Source organism: Mauremys mutica, chromosome 16 (genome assembly GCF_020497125.1).
Source record: "Mauremys mutica isolate MM-2020 ecotype Southern chromosome 16, ASM2049712v1, whole genome shotgun sequence".
Classification (NCBI taxonomy): Eukaryota; Metazoa; Chordata; order Testudines; family Geoemydidae; genus Mauremys; species Mauremys mutica.
The window spans coordinates 4,181,057-4,206,607 of NC_059087.1; the positions used below are offsets into that span (position 1 = coordinate 4,181,057).

Below are 25,551 nucleotides of genomic sequence, written 5' to 3' on the forward strand. Positions count from 1 at the left end.
ACTATTTAAGTTTTGGGTTGAGGGAATGAATTGTAAAAGGCACCGTGCAAACAAAGGAGGAGCCAGGGAATACAGTCTTTCACATAAAACAAAGTGGCTTGAAGTGTGCAGGGAAATTATTCCTTTTCAAGAAGCTCTTTTATTAAATAAAAGGCATTACTCTTAGAGCGCATCATTATTTCCTTCACATGTTTTAAGATATTCTGCCAACAAAAAAGGAGCAATATAATCAGGAATCATGCCTAAGCAGGACTAAGGAGCTCAAAGGTCAGGACATTTTAATGTACTCTAACAGAAAAGATCAAGAGTAAACTTGAAGCAGTTTTTCAGTCACGCTGGGCTGAGGATAGCAACTCTGTATTCCAGACCAAACAGCTTTCATGTAGGGAAATGCTTATATTTTATTACCTGGCTGGATGGGGCACAGAGGTCATCATAGTTTAGGTAAATTTCTACATTACCAGCTCACGTCTTACTATTCCTGTATTTTCCTCAGTTGTCTCTTGCTTTTCTGGAATTATCTCCTAAAGTTAATCAGAAAGAAATTAAAATGAAATGGATGCATTTTGGGGGAACATTTGTTGATAGCAATGTGAATTCAGTGCAAGTTAATACAGCATCCAAAACAAACTACCACAACTAAATTAACTGAGCTTCTACATGCTTTTTCTGTGTCAGAAAAATGTAAGACTAGGGAAAACTCCTATTTCAGAGCAAAGGAACTGGAGACCAAGTGCATTTATAAAGTAACTCTGTCTTTTGGTTCATCATTGCTTTATTTCATGATTAATCTGTTGCAAAGTAGTTACTCCAAAAGAGGGAGGAGGTTTAACTACTGTTAAATTATTTTTAAAGGTTATATGCAGGTTCGGCCATGTTCTTCTAATTAAGTTAGCCCAAATCTGAATGTAAGAATAGAAAGGGATAAGCAGAACTGGCCAATAAACTCTTTTTGCCAGTGTTCACCACAAAAATAACTTCAGTTCTGCCAAATGGGCTGGCCTCATTCCTTAAATAGACAGGACTGTAAAAACCAATTTCAACCACTTAATACAGAATAATAAGGAAAAATAAACTTCCATCCAGCTTCTGTAACCCATTTCTGGAATTCTCTTATTTTAAGCCTTGTAGGGAGGCCCAATTGCTTCATGTAAAAATGCAGTTCACAGTTACATTTCTTGTTCACATTGTTTTCATTGTTGCTTGTCCTTCTGTCCGACAATCCAGTGTCTCCAGCGTAACATTAACTGGGTAAGAAGACTCTTTTAAAACTAAAAAACTGGCCACAGGCAAACTCCCAGAATCTACCTATCAACTTGCAGTTCACCTGAACTCAGATTTCTACAGAACTAAACCCTAGCACAGAACGGTCAAAGGATCTCTGATGAAAAGCCAGCTAAGGAGGTAACATCGAAAGGAGTGACAATAAAACAGATACTGGGGACTTGTAAGGATACTTGTTTATTTAGAACAAAACTACCTTTTTAAAATATAATATTAGTTTAACAGTATGTTTAGCTTGTTATTGGCTGTGTCCCTCACTCTGACCCTCTGTCCGGGGCTTGTGTCCCGCACTCTGACCTGCCCTCAGGGGTCTGTGTCCCTCACTCTGACCCTCTCTCAGGGGGGCTGTGTCCCCCACTCTGACACTCTGTCAGGGGGGCTGTGTCCCTAACTCTGATACTCTGTCAGGGGGGCTGTGTCCCCAACTCTGATACTCTGAGGGGGGCTGTGTCCCTCACTCTGACCCTCTCTCAGGGGGGCTGTGTCCCCCACTCTGACACTCTGTCAGGGGGGCTGTGTCCCTAACTCTGATACTCTGTCAGGGGGGCTGTGTCCCCCACTCTGACACTCTCTGAGGGGGGCTGTGTCCCCCACTCTGACACTCTGAGGGGGGCTGTGTCCCCCACTCTGACCCTCTCTCAGGGGGGCTGTGTCCCCCACTCTGACACTGTTGGTGGAGCTGTCCCCCCCCCACTCTGACATTCTCTCAGGGGGGACCTGGCTCAGTCCCGGGGGGCGGGGAGGGCAGCCCCTTCCGCCCCTCCCCGTTATGCTGGTCCCTGAGGGGGGCAGTGCCCTCCACACCCTCCATCCTCCCGGGGCGGGCGCTTCCCGCTCCGTGCCTGGGGAGCTGGGCCGGTGCGGGGGGGGGGGCGCGCAGGGCCGCCCCGCTCCCGGGCCCCTTCCCGCGGAGCGCGGGGGCGGAGGCCGGCCTGAGGCGCGGGCCGAGCGGCGGGGAAGGAGCGCGCCGGCCCGGGGAAGGGAGGCGGAACCAACCGCTCCCTCCACCCCCATCACTCCGCCGCGGCGCTGCAGGGACCGGGCCGATCCGGGCAGCTGCGGCTCGGCGTCCCCCTGCCCGGGAGGAGCTGGAGGGTCCGGCCGCGGCGCCCCCCGGAGGAGCTGGGGCGGGGGAGGGCGTTCTTCGAGGGACGGGAGCCTGCGGCTGGGGGGCGCGGGAGGAGGGGGCCGAACTCCTAGTGCAATTGTCCCCTAGTCCCAGAGCGGGAGGGGAGGAGAAAGGGGGTTGGTGCAAACTAGTGCACTTGTCCTTCGGCGGTGTGTGTGTGTGTGTGCGTGCAAACTCCTGCACTAGTGCACTTGTCCTTCGGCGCGGTGCGTGTGTGTGTGTGTGTGTGTGTACACTGCACTAGTGCACTTGTCCCCCCCAGCTCAGGAGCTACAGCCGGAGCCGGTCCTAGGGCTGGGTGGTGAAAGCTCTTAGTGCAATTGACCCCAATCCCTTCCAAAGCAGCGGCACGGCTGGCAGAGCAGTATCCAGCGGCTGCTGTTACCCCTAATTCTCTCCCCACCGCACCTTCCTCCCCCAGTAAAGAATCCGAGGCTGCAGTTGGTGGTGGGTGGATATGCATCCTGGTGCAGCTGCTTCTGGAGTGGCGCACGCTAGTACTGTTCCCCATTCATCCCCCCCCAAAGGGGTGCTGAAGTGGCGCGCTGTTGCATTTGCCCCTTCTCTCGCCCACCACCCCACTCAAAAGCAAGAGATCTTTTGTTTTAAAAAACAATTTAATGTTGGCTGCGTCTAAACCCGAGATGCCTTCTTAGCACCCTCCCCCTCTTTTTTTCCAACTAGGGATGCTAATTTTAATGCCCTATTACACATTTTGCAACAGGTTTTTTAATTTTAATTTTCTCCCTTCCCTCCCAACTCAGTCCTCGGGTGCATCCGAAGGAAGTTTAAATGCTATAAAAGGTTAGAGAGCACAACTGCTGGCCACGAACAACTCCTGGAGGGGCTGGCAATCCGGGGGTGGGAATGGGATGGGGACTCAGTGCTACTGGGATTGAGAAATGCTGCAGTCCCCTTGACCCTGCCCTGTGACTGACCCTGCAAAGCAACTCACTCGCCCTCTGCGCATGCTCCGGGTTGGACAGCTCCTGAGAGGGAAATTTAAAAACGGTTTGGAGACTGAAACTGCAGCCAAATTACAAAGAGAGAGATCCCTTTAGACCAGAGAAGTGCAGCAGCCGCAGATCTCACTCCAGGTACCATCCTGCAAGGTTTGCTTTGCATACAGTTGTGCAATTAGCACATTTCATTTTCCTGTAAGCACATAGGATGTAATCTACAAGTTCCTATTGAGAAATATGTGCAGATAATGTTTAGATGTTGTTTAGTTCATGGAGGTTGCAAGCTTTTTCTGAAAACTTGGGTCAGTCTTATTGGCACATGTAGTTTTTATTTTTTTCCTCACTCAGCCTTAGCTTGTACTTTTAGAACAAAAGTGTTGCAAACAGTTACTTTTGGGGGCAAGTTGTATGACAACCTTTCCTTCCCTTTCTGCTAAAATGATCTCATTCATTGCCACAGCTGCTTGTATTATGGAGTGTTTTTAAATGACTCTGCAGTCACCCAGATTTTTTTAAAATTTGTGTCTTCACATCAATTCTTTAGCAGATTTTTTTCTGGTAATAACATAGATGTACTTAAAATATTAGCCATTGTCATTTTTAAATGTCATTTAGTTTTCCTAAATTTTAAATTGTCAGGTCATATGATTTTGTTTAGTATATAAAAACTGACACACAACTGTTTTCCTAATTTGGTTGGTATTCAGTTCACACAACTGAGATGCCTGTAATGGATTCATTTGACCCTCCCATTTATTACATCAGTTATATATTCTGCATTACGTTGTCCTTTGCCTTTCTAAAATATTTAGACATTTTGTAGCCTAAGTAAAACATTGCTCTTAAAAGTGATAGGAAACATGCCAACAATAATTATGTCTTACATTCCAGGTTTTTGAATTTTGATTTTTTTTTAAATTTTCCTCCATACTGCTGAAATGCTGGATAGCTACTTCATACCTATATGATTTTTTTTGTTGTCTTCCCCATAGGAGATGATAGAAAGTGACATTACATCCATGATGTCAGGAATCATTAGAAATTCAGGGCAAAATCATCACCCCTTGCCACAGGAATACAGGTGAGGAATTTATCCATTTATAATGAGGTGTTGCATCCTCATGGCCCATTAGATGACTTTAACAGTTATGTATGTTTCTAAATAAATTCAAATATTCCAGAAATCCTATTTAATGAAGACGCTAATTACATTTAGCGCTCGTCTTTAAAAGAAATTTTCTCTTTGCTGACTGCTTGTAGCATACCATGTGTTCAGAAACACCCTGGCTTAAAATGTTTTGATAGTAAAGCATAGTCAATGCAAATATGTTCAAAGCCTGGTGTGAACTTCTGGTATAGCCTGTGCTCTATGTGATTTGCCAGACTATGATACTCTTGTAAAATAGTAATGATTTAAAAGCCCCCTTTCATGTAGGATTTTGAATTGATAGGAAGCAGTCAGGAAAAACAGGAGTCATATTCAACTAGCACTTGGGATTGTCCTAATTAAAATAAATATTTGCTTTAGTTCCCAAATGCATTCAGATGCCAGACTACTTATAATATGAACAGGACCAAACTTGGGTTTGCTGACAACCTTTAGCAAGTAGGCATTTATTTACCTATACCAACACTTACCCATTTAGAATTTTTAAAAAATCTTTTTCTTAGAAGTCACGGGACAGTTATGCATGAATTACAGTGCTTTGGGTTAATTCAGCTTCATCTTGTCACATGAGGTGATGTTTTATGAAATACATTATAGCATGTGAATCAGTGCAGCAAAGTGAAGAGAGCTTTCTGTTGGTTTGTTTTGAAATGCTGAGTGAGTGACTCTCACAGCCAGTGGGTGTTTTCAACATTTCCTTGGGTAAAAGTGGGCAACCGTATGTGTTCTCTCTCTATTCAAAATGCAAACACTGCCCTGCAGCTTCTTTCAGCGCAACAAGTGATTTGTTATACTGGGTGAAGCCACTATGGAGAAAGGTTTGTGAAACCCTGTTTTGCTGTTTATTAAAGCACTGTTTGCTCTAGGCATTTGGTCGGTTATGTAAATATTGGTAAAGAAATGTTTCAGTTGTTCAGGAAGGGTGTGGGTGACCTGTGGATGCTCAACTGTAAATCAGTATTAGCTCCCTGAAGCATATAGCACCGTAACAAAGACCTTTCATGTAGGGGAGATTCTTTAATTCATAGTAACAAAACAAAACAAAAAAAAACCACCCAAAAATATTTTGATGCAGGATATAGTTTATTTTACTTTTAGGACACACTGACAGAGTATCTTAGTTTACTTGGTGATCAAGCAGGTTTTAAAACTGCTTTTAGTTATTTATTATATATTCTTAGTTCTAACAGCTCCTACATCACTAAAGTTGTTTTTAACTAGTTTGTGATTTAAAAAAAAAAAGTCTTTTCTGAGTTATGTGACCTCATTTACAAGTAGAAACTTCTGATAAAAATGCATCAGATCTGAACTACACCGCAAATGTGGAACAGTATTTGTCCTGCTTCATGAGAAAACACTTTGGATTATGTAAAAGAAAATCTTTTAGACTGAATGATTTTAAGAAAAGAATAGACCTGTCAAATTCTATCAGCTCTGTTTACTCTCCTGCTGTCACCACAGTCCAAGACTGGAACCCACAGTCCTGAGTTCTCCATGGGGGAGCAGCAGGGCTCCGCAGAGTAGGAAATGGCCTCCAATTAGTGAGTGGGAGGCTGGGACTATGCTGAGAAGACCCTTCTGTCTCACTTAGAATCTTTCAATTGGACAGTTGCACTTTGAGGAGAGCAGGCAGGGTCTCTTTCCAGGAAGGGTAAAGAAGGGAACAGTCAGAGGGAGAGAGACAGGGATGAAAGGCAGTAACTACAAAGAATTGTACATGTGGTTTATAGAGAACGTGTGCCCGTGTGGTTTAAAGGTCAGATTTGAAACATTACAAGGTTTTCCTTGTTTTAAAAAAATCACTTTGGCGGATCTTGAGACCTTCTGGACCAAAAGCATATTTAAATGAGAGATAGTGGATGGAGTGGCGATATGGACTGTGTTACTCAGCCAAATCCAGACAAGGACAGACTTGGATGATGGTTTCAGATACATATTTTTGCACAGATTCAACAGTGCAACATAACACCATCCTTGCTAAGTGCCATCGCCTATACCCTCAACTCCTCCCGCCTGAGGGATGTAGGTACCTGCCTACTTTGCATAAAAGGATGCATTTCCAACTCCTCCATAGAAAACATTGTTGTCTCTAACCCCTTAATGGTAGCAGGGACATACACTTCTATTGACTGCAGCCAATATTTTAGGGTATGCTAAAGCTGTAGAGGAGCTTGCTGGGATTGGCATATCCTGAACATGTTGCTCTTACTAATTAATTCATTTCTTAAGATTAAACTGATTTCAGTGTAAATATTTTATTTTTCAAAACTGAAACAACAGGTGACAAGTTTATAATGCAATGGAGTATCTGTGGGTGATCCAGTACTGAGCTAAGCAAATTATAGGTTCCAAGTCAAAGCCTATTAAAGCAATGGAAAGACTCTCCTTGATGTCAGCAGGCTGTAGAGCAGGCCCTTGAGGAGCAAAGTGATTCAGCTTACGAGTGCTGTGGTCTCTAAGAATATTCTTTTTGGTAGAATTTTACAACATGGAGCTTGTACTAGATCTTCCAGGATCTACCATTTATAGCTGTGTACATGAAAAGCAGCAGATGCTGTGGGCCCAGATAGCACAGGATAGAATCAGACGTGTAGCTCTCCAGGCAAGAGTTTAGCCACATAAGTCCCATTGTGGGTGGTGGTCCTTGCGTAACTGGAATATCACAACCTTTGACCTTTGCGGGGGGGCATCCCCTACGATTGCAATGACATCAATGGAAGTTGAGGGCATAACTATAACGTCAGCAGTTAACGAGGCCCATTTCAGCTCATTTGGCATTAGTCAAAGTGCTTAACGTATAGCACTGAGGCTAACGAAGTAAAACAGAATGGCAACTTTGAAACCATAAGGGGCCACTGGGCCAAATGTTCACACAGTGAAGCAACTTTACACAACAGAAATTTTAAAAGTTCCTAAATAAGTATTGAACGCAAACACAGGAGTGGTTATTTATTTGCTAAGCACTGCTCTATTTCCAAATCAGCATGTAGGCGAAACTACGCATTTTCCCCAAAAATCAATTGATTGTAGATTCAGTAGTCCCACGTGTGGGGAGGTATGGGGAAGATGGTTATCAAATAACATAAGGGACATGTCTCAAAATACATACTGAATTATTCTAACTTTTATAACGGCTTAAATCTAGATTGACTTGACCATAGAACCAACTGCCCCCAGAGGACTGTAGTATAACAGCATCCACACTTTCCCCTATTTTGGATTTATTTGAGCAGCCTTGTACAATATTTTTGAAGGACTTGCAATGCAGGTATAAAGTCACTATTCATATTAGGTTGGAAATAAGGGTTTAAATAGGTAGCTCTTAGCCAAAAGGTGTTTAAATAGTCACAAAGCACTGACTATAGGAGTAGAAAATATCTACTTTACTTGCATCATATACTGGGTGAAGCGCATCCTCAATAAATAAATAAATCTTTAGTGTTACAGGAATATAAATGCACAAAATTATCACAGGAGCATTAACCCATCAGATATCCTGGCTAAATTCCAACTGATATAATTACGTATTTCCAACATAAACTCCCCCCACAGATACCTCAGTTCCTATCCTAAATGGTTATGTAGTGTGGCTTTGTTCTGATAGGCCCTGATTCAGCAAGAGATTTAGGCATGTTTGTAGTCCCATTGAAAGCAATGAGATGTAGAGTTATGCACATGCTTAAATAACTTGCTGAGTTGGAGCCTAAACAGCTGTTATGTTCCATTCCAGAGATAGCTGCACTTCAGTGGTGGAGAAAGGGCCTTGTCTACTGCTTGTATATCAGTTTGTTTGTAAAATGTTTTGTGACAGAAGGTGCTTGTAAGAAACGATTACTGTCTGTCTGGAAGTCAGACTACAACATGAGCAAACCAAGTTTGGAATTTGGATCTGTGAGGATCAATCTACCATTTAAATATTTTCAATATTCACCATTGGGGACAGTCAGGATCTGGGAGTTTGCACTAAAATAAAACATTCTGCAGCTAAAAGGTTACAAATACATAATTAATACAACAGTAGTTGTTCCTGAAGAGAATTGCAGTGTCCATTCCCTTGACACCATGATGTGGCTGAGGGATTTTATCATATTAGTTGCTTAAAAAAAAAAAAAAAAAAAAAGAGAGACTGGCTTCCTAAAAACAAGTCAAATGCAGGGTGCTGAGAATTGATTTAAGTGGATTAAATCATGCAGTTAATGAAATTTACTAATCAATGTACATTAAAAAGAGATGGCCCTTGTTCCTCAAATTATTTTGCTTTTACAAAATTCTTACTTCTAGCTCTGCCAGTCTATAGGCTCCATCCTGCAAAGTTCGAAGACCCCTCAGCGTTCAACGAAATCAGTATAGAGGGCCCTGAACCTCTCACAGGAGGAGCTTGGCACCTAGTTCAAGACCCGGGGCAGAAAATGAATTTGGTTTAGTGTTTGGTTATCACAAGAAGTTTCAAATACTCGTGGCACAGAACACATCTTTTTATCTATAAAGCTCTCCCATATCCCCAGTGAGCTAGAAAGCTTAGATCCCCAAGGCAGTGGGTAATACTGCTGACTTAGGCCTGGTCTACGCTAAAAAGTTAGGTCGACCCAGCTACGTTGCTCAGGGGTGTGAAAAATCCACAGGCTGGAGCAGCATAGTTAAGCCAACCTAACTTCTGGTGTAGAGAGCACTAGGTCAACGGAAGAGTTCTTCTGTCAACCAAACTACTGCCTCATGGGGAGGTGGATTACCTAGGCCGACAGGAAAACCCCTCCCATCAGAATAGGTAGTGTCTAAGCTGAAGCGCTGCAGGTGCAGCGTTTCAGGTGTACACAAACCCATGGTCATTTACACTTGTGCAAGGGGAATGTAGCATGGTAGCATTCTACACTCAGTTGGCACTGGAGTACAAGATGCAGGGCAAAGGGAAGTCAGTCCAATGTTGGTAATCAGGAGATAAAACAAGGGACATCCAATGAAAACGAGCAAAATAGCTGTAGTTCACAGCCAGCAGCTATTAACAGTTTACACAGCACCATCTATATAGGGCCAGATTCTGCCACCCTTCTTTACGCCAAGTAGAAGCCACGTTTTCTTCCATGGAAGAACTTGCAGAGTAAGGTGCTACGCGACATGAGTCAGTTTGGCAGAATAGCATCCATAGCAAGGAAAGATTGTTGCATGGAGCACAGCAGGGAGTCGGCAGCTACGGATTCACATCCCAGCTCTGCGATTGACTTCCTGTGAGACTTGGGCAATCATGCAGCTCATTTATGGCTCAGTTCTCCCCCCCCCACCCCCCTCTCTGATATTGATCTACTTCCATGGGGCACCGTGAAACTTAATTGAAAGGTAGAAACCATTTTGATAGCCGTTAAGGTACATCTACCAGAGGCTAAGCATCTTTGCTCAAGGTCTTTGAAGAGTTTTGTCCTTTTATCTTAACTACTGTAAGAAAAAGGAAAAGTGAAACAGCAACACTGCGCACAGTGATCAGTTTTTGGTTTTTTTTCCAAAGCCCTGTTTCATTTAACGCCGTGCAGGGGGAGTCAATTTTTTTGTCAAGGTCCAGATTTCTTGGTCAAGGTCCAGACTCCAGAGAAAATAATAAAACAAACAAAACAACAACAACAAGTAAATAAAAAGATTTCAGGGTCCCTTCAAAAGCATCTGGCGGTTGGATTTGGCCCACAGTTTGCCCATTAACTACCCCTGATGCTGGGTAAATTGTGGTTGATGGAGCACTTGGTGGTGGTCCAGGGAGAGCTGTCTGGTCTCTGGGACTAGCTGAGCTTATTTCCAGGAGACCCAGAAATGAGAAGAGGTGCTGGGAACAAGAAGGAGCAAGCCCGCTTCATTGCCTGGACATAGGGGATACTGAATCCTATGTAAGAGACACAAGGGAAGCTGGATTTGTTGTCAGAGACCCAAGCCAGTCATTAGCAGGAGAGGAACTTCCAAAGGAACAGTGGGGAGAGAGAGAGAGAGAGAGAGAGAGAGATGCTTATGCTGCATGGGAGAAAGGAATCAAGTGGCAAGGAAGCATTTGCAAGGGTAAAGGAGGAAAAGGGGAAAGAAGAACAGAACGGATAAAGTGAGGAGCAGACAGTGTGACTAATTAACTCATTTTTTAAATGACGGAACGTTTCCTGCATTGGAGACAGCTAAAAATATGTAAGCAATTGGTGCAATTGCCTAAGGGATGTTTGCAATCACAAACGAGAAGGGAAGTTCTCTTTGTGACCACAATGTGAGGGGAGGTTTCCATGAGAGCCTCTATGACACTACTACCTACACTGAGAAAATGTTTGAGAATGGCTGCCTAAGAAATTACCACTTTCCTAGCCCATCCCTAACCTTCAAACCTGAGCTTAATGACCCCAGCCTGAGCATTTTGCTTACAAGCCAGGCTGCCGTTATACAGCCTTAGGGCAGTACAGACAAAAAAGAACACCCGTAAGTTCTCCAGGAGGGAGCACAATGTGCTCCCTTGGCAACGGCTGCCATCTTGAACTGAAACTGCTTTCCAAAAATGGAGGGCTTCCCAGCAAGCAAGCTGGCAGACTCCTTAGACATTTTCAGTAGGTATGTGTTGGGTATACTCCATCGGTATTTAAATTCATCTGAGCCACATGTACCTGGGCTGTACAAACACACAGGAAGATGTGGGCGTTTACCATTAATTTAAGACAAAAAGGGGAAGGAGGATACAGTGGAGATATACAAAACAGATAGTTTTGTATGCGTGTTATAGCTATATAGTTGTAGGTTGGGGGGGCGGGTGCACGGGATTACACAGGTGGAAGAAGGTTGAACTCCATGAGTAGATAAATTGCCAGCTAGCCACTACTATGCATGGTTTAACTAAAGCAGATGGTTTGATTTGCATTTTTTCCCCCTAAGAGTCAAAGACACACCCAGAACCCATCTACCGTTAGATGAGTTGAATTTATATTGCATAGTATATTTGTACATTTAAAAAAACCCAGTGATAGGACAGCTCTCCCTATGTAAAGCTTTGTAAAAGGTCTGAGCTCTCATTGCCTGGATCGGGTTGTGAAGTACTGAAGTGACTTGAAGTCACTACTGCTGAAATTTACATTTGTTTCAAAGACAACTCAAAGAATAATTGCTTTGTGCCACATGTATTTTTGGTAACCTGCTTAGAGTCTACTATTTTACTGAACTATTAACGTTTGTTAGAATATTTGTCAGTCTATTTTAAAAAATAGTTGCAAGAGAGTATGTCAAAGCTGTTTAATTGAACAAAACAGAGGTCTGTTTTGTTTTGATGGGAAGTATAAAGTCAAATTCAGACTAGAAGCCTATGCCAGGATGGAGGGGAGTAAAATAAGCTCCCTCACAAGAATTACATTTAGTTTTACAAATGGATCGGGGCGCTATATTTCACTGTACCTGGTATCTGCTTTAAAATGGGGCATAGTGACTGATAGATGAACTTTAAAAGTAAATCAGATCTTTAAAATATGGTCTCTGTCAGCGGAGATACATGCCTATCCCCAATATTCTACAAAATCACAGACTAGCATGCAGTGTAAGGATGCCGTATAAAAGGAAAGATGTTCTTCATGTTATACTAGGAAGTAGGAGAATCTTGAGCTTCCTACTGTTCCGTCAGCATCCTATTCAGGCTGTTTGCAGTTAAGGTTTCTGACATCTAACCACACACAGTGGATTACTAATCATTTAGGCTTCTAGAAAGAGCTGGATGGATCCACTTAACGTTAACATAAAGCAAAGGAATTCATCAGTTTTCCAAAGAGATAAACGTAGAGAGGTTATTGTGCAAATATGGCTTCTGTGGTCCTACCCTTCGGAGCTGTTTAGCCCATGCTGTGGAGTGGAGAGAGGGCATGTGGCAGATTCATTTCCTGACAGTAGGCGTGTGCAGTGGGTTTTGACCCTCACCGCCCATCTGACCCCATTATTTGTTGAAGGAGCTGACTTGTCTGGAAGGACTGGCAGGGACCAGGGTGCCAGATGGCATGTGTGTGTCTGTGTGTGTGTTGGCTGTCATTCAGCCAGATTAATGTGAAGTTTGTAAAAAGGAGGAGGGAAAAAAACAATTAAGCAAGAATGCCAAAAACAATGGAGGCCACGTGCCACTGGGCAACAGTCGTTTGCAACACAATGGGTTATCGGCTTACAATGAACGGGTCCAACTGTTGCAAACGACATGAGCCTGCCCAGTTTTCAAATCATTTAATGCTCTTGTTTACTTACAATCCAGCCAATCGCTAAGTAGGGAGAGTGGTCACCTGATGTTCTTTTTATGCATTTAAGTCCCAGGCCTCACAAAATAACTGAACAGTGGTAACCATGGCAATGCTAATTATTGCACTATAACTACAGTAGGAGAAAGAAACCAGGGTAGGCTCAGAGGAGGATTTGAAGACGTTTTTGGCCAGGATTTGAGCTTTGGCTTCTGCTTATTTTGTGTTTTAAAATCTTTGTGCAAACAAATAAAGTTCTGCTTTAGAGATCTACTGGGTAGTAGAGTTTTGGGAACTTTTGAACTGCTGAAAATCTTGACTAGAAAGAGCTAAAATCTCAATAGTCTTTTAGGCTGCAGCACACTGCTGTTTTGGCATTTTATGTTAAGCTGATTTAGACTCATGTAAAACATACAAGATGCTTCAGCAGAAATCCGATTTATTTACTGCCTCTATCACCATTTGACAATGGATGCACATTAGTGCTGAACACCTGGCTTTTTAAAAGGTCACTTGTTTATTGGATAATGTTTTCAGTTAGGGTGTTTTAAAAAGAGAATCTACAATCTCAGGCTAACCTGTGTTCCTCCAAAATAGAAACATGTTTCCAGTGGCTGAATCTGTGTAGTCCTTACTCAGGGCTATGTAAAGATATCCTCCTTACTTACATGAAGTAGTGCCTGACTCCTTGAGGAGTCCCTCTGACTTCCTCAGCACTATTCAACATGAGTAACAAGCCCACAGTCTGGACATCGGTTTGTAATCATTTTAACTCACTGCCTTCAGTGGCAGCTTTGAATTGAGTAAGAACTTGTGCGTCTTGGCCCTCCATGTAAATGTGTTTGTTTTTGCTTTTTATGCTGTGCATTCCTTTATCAGCAGTAATACAAAGTTGATTGTGCCTTTCTAAGAGCACAGCATGTGCAAGCGGGGTAAAATGTGCAGAAATTAGATTTCTAAATTGAACTTTTCAACAAGAGAAGTCTGGCCTGGTTTTTCATTGGCTTTATCAGTTAAGATACTCTGCATTTATGGTCAAACTCTTACAATCTAAAGATTTAGCACATCAAAGGCTGTTTTAAAAAATTAAGTTGATCTCACCAAGGACCGAATGGAGGAGATCTGCAGTTCATCCCACAATCTACAGATTTTGCTTTATAGTGAAGATTGCGTTATGCTGGTTTCTGAAGCCCTCATATGTTCCATTTAAGGAAGGGCTAGATCTGAATTTTTGTTATAACCTGAACAGGATTTAATTCTGAATACAATACTTCATGCCCTGTGACAACAAAGCACACCAAGCTGAGAGCCGGCCTTCTGATCTTCCTGGATATGGCTGGTTTTAATCTAACCTACTCTAATGTAGTTTTGTTTGTGCAGTTACTGTACTCTTGAGGAGGTAAAGCCTTTGCTCCAGAAATCAGCAGGGGCTGGGGGTGCTATTGCAGAAGTTTGTTCAGCTCTTGGAGCAGGAGCACTTTACCCCAGCTTCGCATGGGCTGGAAGTGCTATGGAAAGAGTATGGATGCGGGACAGGCGGTTGGGGGCAAATGGAGATGCATTTTGCATCTCCGTCAAGCAGCTCCCCTGCACTGATTTTCTGACAGAGACTGGGACTGACTGCAGGAGGGGCCAAGGTAGGTGAGGTAACATCTTTTATTGGTCCCACTTCCGTTGGTGGAAGGTGCAAGCTTTTGTACTGCACGTCTGCTGCAGTCAGGACTTTGCAGCCGGAGGGCAGGTCCCCACAGTACAGAGCCTTTGAAGGTGGGATTCGCATCACGCCCCATCTCCCAACACCAACAAAAACCTCTCTCCTTTGGAAACGTCGACATCAACATGATACAGTAGCTGGAAGAAGCTCCTTCAGACTGTTAAAGGGCCCACTAAGTAAAGGCTGTTGAGGGTGCAGGTGCTGAAATTCCTCATTAGTCTTAGCTGGATTTCAGACTTAATGGAATACTGTCAGGTTAAAAATCCTATTTTAAACCATGGAGTGTCCTTAGGTTACTGTAATCACTGTGTGCGCACACGCATGGCGGGGAGGGGAGATCATCAATTTCAGTTTTGTTTCTAGGCAGTTTCCCTTCCTGGTTCTTATACACTGGCACAGTGCTGCACTGCTTGGTTTGCAGATGCTGCAGAGGAATGTGGATTTGGAATTAAAATAAAGTTCATGGAAACAGTTCCATAAAAAAAACTTGTTTTTACAAAATCTTATTCTCAGCCAAAGTTGCCCTCGCAGTGTCCACCTGGAAATGGACAGAGACCCTTTAAAGATCTCGTGCTAACTGACTTTTTTTTTTTAATTTTCCCAGAGTGGTTAGAACATTATGAATCTACTGCTCCCCCCCCCCAAAAAAGTTTTAAAGTAATTTTTGAAATAAGTACTGAAAAGGAGTGATTGTTTTATCCTTAGGTACCAATTCTAAAAAGCCTTAAGCACATACTTTCAGCACAGGAATAGTCCCACTGAAGTCAATTTTCCATTACCAATATTCTGTGTGGGTTATTTTAAATTAAAGTATTTTTTTTAGTACGCCAAACTGGACCTTTTTTAAAGCAACAAGTGCTCCTAGACTGATAACTTAACGTTTACAGCACGGGCTGAATGTTGACAGCCACTTTAACCTCTGAAAAGCAGCATTTCGGATAGAAACACGGAGTACAGCGCTGCTGCTCTGACCGCAATGCTAATGCCCTTCTCTCCCTCTCGTGCAAAAATATACTTTTCATAATGTTCAGCGGACCACTCTATTGTTCTACAGGGAGATCTCGACAGAACAGTCCGCAAAATTGGTCCTGGTTCAAAATAGAAACACTTCAAAGCCTGCTAAATAAAATGTTACCTCTTACAAAGGGACACATGGAGGCATTATGAATGGGAGATGGGGCTTGAACCAAAAATTCACATCTTGAGCTTTGGATCCACATCCCAACTTTGTAACTCAGACCCACGTCTACTGTTAACTTGCATTAGGCTGGGCTCCCAAGATGTCGTCCTTACCGACAGACAATCTAGCAGAATCTTTGTGCTCTTTGCTAACATCTCACCTTGTTCCCTGCAGACTCTTGGCTTCCGCCCCCTCCCAGTTGAGTGAAGACCTTCCAAGCGACTTGCAGTCCTTGTCATGGCTGACCTCTGTTGATGTTCCTCGCTTACAACAGATGGCTAGTGGAAGAATGGACTTCAGCATCAGCTCTCAGGAGTCAATGCTGCAGCAGACAGGTAACTTGCCCTGCTGTTAAATGACAAATAATAATAATAGAGAGACAAAAAGCTCTGCAACTAGCTTTCTTGTTTGTAACTTTTCACAGTAAGTACAGTAGATTTCACTCTCTGCCAGAAGCACTACATCCTGTTGCTTTCTGTGACAAGAAATACCCCCTATATATTTTTTACTAAGAGGCAGTGCGTACTAGGGGTTAGAACAAAGATCGAAGAATTTGGACCTGACTTTATGCCCAGCTCAGCCTCATTGTGTGACCTTGGTGCAAGGACTTGGTTTTCAGTTCTCAGTATCTCTGGAAATGGTCATTTATCTCTGTGCCTTTGTTTCAACATCACTAAAGAGAAAATAATTTACCAATCCTGCAGCTGTGCACTTCATACAGCCTCTCAGTTAATAGTCACCAAACTTCTCCTTAGTCTCAACATTACTTCAGCAAACACGCCTATTTGTGTTCACTTTATGGAGCAATTTATGCCATTAGATTATAAAACCATTTGGGGCAAAGATTTTAATTCAGTATAATTTACCCTTTGTAAAATGCCACTTACATTAATGACACTACAAAATCATTAAAAAGCTGTCGCCTAACACCCCAGCAGCAGCTGCTCTCAGTCGCGTCTGATGTCACCCTTGCAGTTTGCAGTGTGTTTTGAGTTCAGTCTTATTTCCATGGAGCCTAATCAGAGTTGAAATAAGGCTTTAAAAATAAATAGCAACTAAGTTTTCAGAGATGTAGTTTTGTGTGGGTGCATTCATCATATGTGCTTTTTCATGAATAGGTCCTGTGCCAGGTAATATGCATTCAACAGGTGCTCCAGGAGCAATGATTCAGGTGCAGGCCAGTCTGCCACAGGGAATTCTGGGACTGAATACTATTACATCGCATGGAGCAAATGTAAGAGCTGATCTGAGCGGGTTAATTGTCATTGCAATATTTCCCAAGGAAAGATGTTTGACTATAGGACCGACACTTTTGTCTTTTCATCCCAATAGATGAGCCAGTACACAGTCGGAGGGCAGCCATCTCCTAGTTTACAGTCACAGCACCCGCTTTTCCCTGCTTCTCATTCACAGCAAGTGTTTGCCATCGCACAGAATGCGCAACAGGTACTATTATTTGCTATGCGGCCTGCATCTCAGAGTAGCTGTACAGACCAGATTTGCAGGCTCTTACACAGACCTACAGATATTCTGCACCAAAGTAAGCAGCTGAGCTAAAATTGCCTTGAATCCCCCTAACCTAATCTCTGTGCATGTGCCTTTTAGAGTCAGGTTCTAAAATGCCAATTCTAGGAACCCTTCACAAGGAAAAACACCACTGCTTCCCCTACCACTGGTGATGTGCCATAGAAACTCAGCATTGGGAGTGTTCACTTTCCAGAACCAGTAATCAGCTGCTTATTCCAACTAGGTTATCACTACACAATCCCCCCCAAATGGGAAGAAAACTTATTCTATTTGTGTGTCATTTTATAGGGGGAGGGATAGCTCAGTGGTTTGAGCATTGGCCTGCTAAACCCAGGGTTATGAGCTCAATCCTTGAGGAGGCCACTTAGGGATCTGGGGCAAAATCAGTACTTGGTCCTGCTAGTGAAGGCAGGGGGCTGGACTCTATGACCTTTTGGGGTCCCTTCCAGTTCTATGAGATAGGAAGCTGGCTGAGGGTGGGTAATAATAATATATGGAGATATACCTGACAACTCTGCTCACTGAAATAGCAATGCCCAGGGTCTGGAAGAGTACCCCTCCAGTCCACAGCTGCAGCTTTTGGGGAGAATTCCATCACGGCCCTCTCCCCCTGTGTCCCTCCGAGAGGCCAAGGACAGAGTGGAAACAGAGACAGAGCTGCTCTCATTCCATCCCTCTCCTCAGCTCAGGTCTGCTTTGCAGCCAGGAGCAGACTGCACCAGCACAACCCACCCAGTTCTTCTACTGTGGATATTTATTTAAAAAACAAACAAACAAACCAAAAAGACTCCCCAAAACCACCTTTGTCAGTCTCCAGAGCTTCAGGACAGTATTTTACCAATGCTAGATTGCTCAAAAATGTGATGAACCTGAGGTGGGGCAGGGACAGCCTGGGATGGAGCTGTGACAATGTCACAAAATACAAACAAACTATTTGATAATAGCATTCAGATGAGCAAGAGCCTTGTGTGCTATTGTATAGTGAACCGGAACTGGGAAGCTTTCAGTATGTTCATTTTAATGATGTCCTGTAATTTGGTGTCTTAATCAATTAGAGTCTAAACGGCATAGAAAGTGTCTCCCTTGCAAAAGGGGAAGGGGGTTTGCACGGGGGGGGGTGGGGATTTCATTATGAGAAAGGATGGAACTTGTTTCAAACTCTCCATGTCCTTTAGTCCGCACTTGGCTTCACCGACTGTGAGATTGGTTAGAATCTCCCATCTCTTCAAAGCACAGGAGCCTGTTTGAGGAAGTCTTTCCATTGTACTTGTACTGTCTGGAATGTGATCTTTTTGGGGAGCTTTTGTTTCTCATCAGTACAAAGCCAGAAATAACACACGACGAGAGAGAGAGAGAAATGCTGATTCTTCTGACAGTTTTCCCTCTTTCTTCTGAATACAGTGTAACCCAGCTGCAATATACAATGCATCCTATGGACCCCATCCTCAATATTCTCAACCTCGCCTTGCCCCTCACACTGCTCAGGAAGTCCATCCAAAACATTATCCCAAGCCAATCTACTCCTACAGGTGAGTGGAGAACAAGCTGGGCTATTGCTTCCAGCCTGCATTTGGCTTGGTTATAAATGTATCATACTTGGCACAGCAAAAGCTCCGTTTCCTTTCCTAGCACAAACGCGATTTACTTTTCCCATGATCTTGACAGAAGCCTTCTCTGGAGAGGCAAATCCACATCACTCCTCCAACAGCACTCTGCTGTTCTGTCCAGGTTGCTAGTGTAGTTAGTAACAGTGGAAAGACCGTGACAAGTTAATCCCCTTCCAGCAGAACAGAGGTGGAGTAACAGCGCCAAAGAGCTTGGTTCTCAAGATTTCAGTATCTCTTTTGGACCCTTAAACATGGAAGCTGGGTAATGTTAGTGTAGAGCTGATGAGACCCTGAGTGCAGTGGGAAGTGACTGTTCACACGGCAAAGGTGGGTGTCAGGTTGCTAGGTAAAGAGGAGGAGATTATGGGCCAACATGCACAGTCTGAAGCGGGAACCGGCTTTTATCTTCTCTCTCTTTCTTCCAGCTGCTTGATTGCAATGGCATTAAAGAACAGTAAAACGGGCAGCCTCCCAGTGAGTGAGATCTACGGCTTCATGAAGGAGCACTTCCCCTACTTTAAGGTAAGGAATCAATAAGCTTTTACGCCGGAAGGGAACAAAAGAGGCCTAGCCACTTGCCACTGCATTCAATCCGTAGCATCTCAACACACTGTTTACCAGAAACAACCACCCCAGACACCCACACGTCTCCCCTGCTTTACCATGGCTGCATTTTAATTCTGGAGTCACACTGTGTCTAGTGGAGCTGGCTATTTATGCATAAGCCTCCGGGCATAAACAGAGAAAACAGCCTGCCCACAACAGGTGGCACCATGACCTCATCCTCCTTCCATCCCCTCCTTGGGCTGTCCCCAAAAGCAAGAACACCCCAGTCCCCAAGAGAAGGTGGCCTCAAGAAACACCAGCCTTGGAGCCTCCCTCAGCTCTTACTAGGTTTTTACACGGGGTCTATTGCTGTGACATCTAAGGGCTGGCATCTCCCCCTACCCTCAAACAAACTGTGTCCAGTTCCACAAACTCTGCCTTGGGCAGACCCATGCATGTAGCAAGTTCCACAGCCAGTTGTCTTCCCCTGAAAATATCCTGCTGCCTTCAGGCCTCCACAGATCAAGTCTAGGGCCTGTCAACAGCACAGCCTCAGCTGAGCGCACCTGACAGGAGGGCAGAGGGCCTAGGGAGAGGGGCTGTCTCAGCGGTAAGTTGGACCCAAACTGCTTTATTTAAGTTGACAACAAGGCCTTGAACTGTGCTTGGAAGCTAGTGCAGCCCAGAGCCTTGTGACGTACAAAAAACATGCAGCGTAAGGAGGCCGGGTGTGATATGCTGAAAGCTACTTGTGTTGCTAAGCGGGTGGGCAAGCTGCTGTGATCTGCGGGGCCCGTGAGAGTCCCTCATGGAGAATTCACAGTCCATCCAACTGACGGCTCGCCTCACTGCAGTAGATTATTTGAACAACAAACTTCTGCCCTCCAGACAGCGCCCGATGGTTGGAAGAACTCTGTGCGCCATAACCTCTCCCTGAACAAGTGCTTTGAGAAAGTGGAGAATAAAATGAGTGGCACCTCACGCAAAGGCTGCCTGTGGGCCCTCAACCCTGCCAAGATTGACAAGATGGAAGAAGAGATGCAGAAATGGAAGAGGAAGGACTTGGCCGCTATTCACAGGAGCATGGCCAATCCAGGTAGACTGGCACTGGGCTTTGTCACTTGCTGTGTAGAAGAGTCACAGTAAATGAGATGGTTTAGCCAGTTGTACATAAATTGTTATAGTTATCCAGAGCAGGCTCGGGAGAGGAGGGAAAGTGTTTCAGAGGACAGGGTCGCTCTGTGGGGCTCGTTGCACGTAGGCGGCTGCCAAGGACGTTGGTTTGGGTAGCTGAGTGATTAGAGAAGCAGTGCATCATGCTCTTCTGGCACACTCCAGGAGTGGTTATTATTGGCCTAAAACCAAACAGGTTTCTCAGGATTCTAGCATAAAACACAGGCCTGGGTTTGCTGGACTAGTGCCTTCCATGTGAAATAGTCAGTGCTGGCATCAGAACTGAGCCGCAGGAGCACAGGAGAGGCAGAGAATTTTTGTTAATGTATTTTTTGATTCAGGACTTCATCCAAAGCTTGCTTGCTTGGTGTGCTTCCTAAATTCCCCTGCCTCGGACCCTTCCAGCCCTGATCCAACTCCCCCCCCCCCCCCCCGGCACTGACTCATGTTCCCAGCTGCTGCCTCTCCCTGTCCTTTGCTATCTGATCATCACTCCCCTCACCTCTCCTCGGAGTGTTGGCTAGTGATTAATGCTGGGCAATGAAAGCCAGAACTCCTGTCTTTTATATCCAGCTTTGCCTCTAACCCGGTGAGATTTTGGGCAAACCAGACTTCAGCTCCCTGGGCCTTGGACTACTCATCTGTAAAATGGGTGTGCCCCCTCCCACCTAGCAGAATGTGGGGGAGGCGGAATTCATGCTGTACAAGGCTTTGAGATCATCTGGTGGAAGATGTTAAATTACCAACATTTTCTGTTCTAAGCCCTGACTCCCGTTTTCTCAAAATACTCCAGTCACTTTTATCTTGAGACAGTAACCATTCATCTTACTAGGGCATGCTGGCTCTTTCAGACTCAGATCCCATCCAAGATGGTTATCTTCTGCCCTAGTCTTTAGATATTCTAGACAAGTTCCGCTGCCTCTGATGGTCAGTGCTATAGAGCATTGCATTTTAAACACCACATTTCATGCCTATTATTTTGCAGAATTATTGAGATTTTTTTAATTCATGCTCCAAGATTTCCCCATTTTTATAACAAACAGCATATTTGTTAAGCTCTTCGTAGCATAGCAGTGGCTGAAACCAAACTTGACCTTTCCTGGGAGGTTTGGTACGTGTGATCAGAATGACATAACATTTTGTTTTTGACTGAAGAGTTTAAAAACAAAGTAGTATTGAAGCTATCATGTGGCTGTCCTAAAAACATACTTAAGATGTAAAGACAAGTTCAGCAAATCCTCAATCAGATTAAAATTCCCTGATCTCTATCAACAAGGAGCTCACTGTAGGTCTGCCCCATGTGGTTTGAAGAGCGCTAGCCTGACTGTCCTGGTAAATATGCCACGGTTTTCTTGGCCTGATCATAAGACATCAAAGAGAAGACCTGTGTATGGAAGGGAGGGAGGAGTGGAGGTGGCAAGAGGTACCTGTCCAGCTCTAGAACTGTACTTCTGCAGTGTATCCCTATTCACTGCTGAAAAGCAAAGCATGCATTGCAAACCCTCAGCTGCCTCAGGGACCTACTAGCCCTGCTCACACCATGGTAGACATGTGTGCTCAGTTGCTTGTTTTCCATACAGAGGAATTAGACAAACTAATCACCGACAGACCTGAGAACTGCAGGCGGCCTAGTAAATCGGCAGAATCCGAAGTGTCCACACTGACCCACATGACCGCAGCCCAAGGCCGAATCTCCATCTCCAAGCTGCAGCCCCAGCCCATGACACTCTCTCTGCAGTCCATACCACTGCATCACCAGATCCAGACCCAGGCTCGCATCGCCCCGGACTCACCGGCACCTGCCCAGACGCCTCCTCTCCATACTCTGCCTGACATGAGCCAGAGTCCCCTTCCTCACCACCCAATGAGCCGCGCACCCGCAGACTTCCTGAATGTGACGGCAGATATGAACACCGAAGTGGATGCTCTTGATCCAAGCATCATGGATTTCGCACTACAAGGTAAAGGGGAAGCTGGATGGGAGCACTGTGTATTAGAGAGAGAGAGTGAGTGTGTGTCCTAGTTATGGAGACACTGTACATATAAAACACATCCTGGGTCCAGTAGGACATACTGGGTTCACCTCCACTGAAATACTGCAAGACTAGGCTGAAATAGAAGATGAGAATTCTCTCTGTAATACTTTGGTTTATGTACATTGAATTTCCCTACATGCTTCAGTATAATTTAGCCCAGTGGTGCAGTGTCCAATGAAGATCAGGTGTGTATGTGGGAGGGGCAGGGGTGGAGGGGGGTTGGCTTAATGGTTCAAGAAAAGGCACCATGGTCATGGCCAGTCCGAGAACCTGCCTAGAACAGGATCTCCCGAGTTCTAATCTTAGCTCAGACAATGACCCCCCCTGTGGCCGGGGGCAAGTCGCAGCCTCTGTGCCACAGTTTCCCCACCTGCAAAAAGGAGCACTTCACCTCCCAGGGTTGTTGTGAAGATTAGCTGCATCATGTCCGTGCAGCACAGCAGGAGAGAAGAGGGCTCTATAAATAATCTTATTACGGGTGAAGAATACGTTTTAAGCAGGTTGGGAGGGGCAGGAAAGTTAGCTGTGGACTGACCAGCTGAACCCATATTATTCCTGCTATTCTGAAGGCCTTTGTACCACAAAACCAAAAACCTTGTCGCTCACAAGCATCATCCTATGACTGAGTAGAAATTAAAATCTTTCAGTTAAGATAATTAAACAAACAGTTACTCTTAAGACCATTGTATACCCTGAACCCAGCCCATGGCAGGTCAAAACTGTAACAGGACTGAATTTATCATCTTTTAAAGGAAATATATGGGAAGAAATGAAAGACGACAGCTTCAATCTAGATACCTTAGGTGCCTTCAGCAACTCCCCTCTCCAGCTCTCAGACTGTGACCTGGGCACGGCTGGCCTCACCCCCGTCTCGAGTGGTAGTGATTATTCCTTCTCAGACTTACAGGTCACAGGCCTCTACACTACTTACGCCACACTGGATAATGTAGCCTCATCACAGTACATGAATGGTCAAGGCAACAAGCCCATTGCTCTGCTTTAAGATTCACACATGCAAGGACCTAAGTAACTTGTTACAGGCCTATTCCCTTTGAGGCCTTAGGATAGGATCTGAAAGCTGGAAAGCAGCTCCTTCCGCAGACCCCTGCATCATGCAAGGTATTTACCAGAACTCTCAGTGTGATGCCAAAATGTATCAAGCCAGTATTAGCATGGGGTTTGTGAACACACCTCCCTCGTCATCTTCACTGAGATCAAAAAGGATTTTGGCTGTTGTGATACAAGAACGGGGAGCTGACAAAACGGAGCGTGGAATGCATCAGTTAGGAAAAACTTTACTAGAACAATTCACGCACTAGTCATGTTATGTTTAAACGTAATCCAATCCTCAGAACTAATGTCACGTGCAGGACTGGCATGCAGATTCCGTTTGTCCACAACATACACAGGAGCCAATGCACCAGCTCACTGCTCCAGCGGGCCGAGTCAGAGATTCCGAGAACCACCTGACCTTATGTATTTGGTTTTTTGTTTTGGTTTTTTTTTCCCCCTCAAAGAGCCAAATAACCACAGCCATCGAACAAACGGAGATCACATGCCTTTTCTGGAAACTCTTGCAATGCCAACACCTTTCTGATGTAACTGTCTTTAAATGTATTCTTGGGGGAGGGAGTGGGGTGGGAAGGAGGCTTCAAGCAGAAATTTTTTAAATGAAACTCACAATTTTTTTTACCTAGGGCTTAATAAAACAGGAGGGTGGGGGGCTGACCACATAAAGGAGGTAGTAGGGCTGAATTATTAAATTGATCACTGGAATGGAATTTTAGGAATGACATTTATCTTAGGCTTGGAAAAAAAAATTAGATTTGTTACAATAGTTCTTGTGTATTGTGCTTCTGTTGAGTCTTGTGCTAGGCAGTATTACTATTTGTAAATTTATTTATATTTATTGTTATGAAGAGAAAAGAAATTATGTAAACTGAGCACTGTTTAATTTTTTTTTAAATGCAGTAACTCTATTTGCGTGAACTAAATTATTCATAATCACAAATGCAACACCTTATTTTAAATCACTTTTGTAGTACTTCGGTTTCATTTTGAAAGCTGAATTTAAACAAGCACTTTTGATACAGTGAAACACCTTTAAAAAAAAGTCAGACCAAATATTTTTTTTTACTGTACAGTAACAATTCATAATTGTCTTTTTTCCTAATTAATCTAAGCAAAATTGATTCTTACCATGCATTTTTTTGGTAAACTTTTGAAAACTAATATGTATTTGGTAACATTTTAAAATTGGATTTGAAGAAAGTTCAAACTACGAGTGATGTAAAGCAAGTTGTAAGAATTACACTTACATGTAGTGTTTAGGTTTTTGTACCTCTGTGACATTGAAGTAATATTTATTATTATTTTTTGTTTTGCTTATCACTGTGCCTCGATAACAATTTTACACTTCCTTATAATTGTACCAATATTGTACCGACTTAGATTCAGACAAAACTCTTCCCTACACTAAATTATGACTAAGAATGTTTTGAAGCCGAAAAGGCCCCACTAATTTTTCAGTACACAGATTTAAACAAGAAAAAAATAAAACAGCCAGGTTTGCTAAATTCTATACACTGATACTCTGGGAAGATGTAGAATGCAGGATCTTATCCCACTGCAATGTCCAGTGGTACTTTCTTGTTGAAAATCAACATTGTGAAAATGAGATGTGATAATGTCTTATGCGTATATATCTTTTCAAATATGCACATAAGTAATAGCCTCTTCTAAAATGGCATGATGCTCCATGTCATAATTTAATTGTTTAATCAAGTCCCATTTAGAAAACAAAATAATGTGGACATTGATCATTTGATGTGAGTGGTATCATTTAAGATGTTTTAATTTTTTAATAAATATTTCTTAGTGCTAACCTTGGGTTATTCTAGATGGACTGTGTTAAAATTAGTCTGGTGTACATAAAGCCACGTTCAAAGGGTATTTTGCAGCTAAGCGTTAAAAAGCATCTGAATATTACCTGGTGGAGAATGGTTTTATCTG

At 43.7% G+C, this 25,551-nt stretch overlaps 1 protein-coding gene across 3 annotated transcripts; it reads left to right on the forward strand.

Moving 5' to 3' along the window:
• The first annotated feature begins 1,308 nt into the window (after positions 1-1,308).
• Positions 1,309-24,291, forward strand: FOXN4 (forkhead box N4). Of its 3 annotated transcripts, none has more exons than XM_044989501.1 (10): positions 1,309-1,404; positions 4,368-4,456; positions 15,825-15,985; positions 16,769-16,884; positions 16,983-17,096; positions 18,579-18,706; positions 19,210-19,306; positions 20,219-20,426; positions 22,084-22,464; positions 23,292-24,291. In XM_044989501.1, the coding sequence occupies exons 2-10, from the start codon at positions 4,371-4,373 to the stop codon at positions 23,540-23,542; spliced, it is 1,542 nt and encodes a 513-aa protein (XP_044845436.1). In that variant the 5' UTR covers positions 1,309-1,404; positions 4,368-4,370; the 3' UTR covers positions 23,543-24,291. The 3 variants fall into 3 exon arrangements, with proteins under 3 accessions (XP_044845436.1, XP_044845435.1, XP_044845437.1); XM_044989500.1 differs by lacking the exon at positions 1,309-1,404 and adding an exon at positions 2,575-3,510; XM_044989502.1 differs by lacking the exons at positions 1,309-1,404; positions 4,368-4,456 and adding an exon at positions 11,066-11,103.
• Positions 24,292-25,551: the final 1,260 nt, after the last annotated feature.

Excerpts from the sequence above, each read along its gene's own strand:
- FOXN4 (XM_044989501.1), top strand. The coding sequence starts at position 4,371 with ATGATAGAAAGTGACATTACATCCATGATGTCAGGAATCATTAGAAAT. Across the intron at positions 17,097-18,578 it reads TCGCACAGAATGCGCAACAG|TGTAACCCAGCTGCAATATA; the intron begins GTACTATTATTT and ends TTCTGAATACAG. Across the intron at positions 20,427-22,083 it reads CAGGAGCATGGCCAATCCAG|AGGAATTAGACAAACTAATC; the intron begins GTAGACTGGCAC and ends TTTTCCATACAG.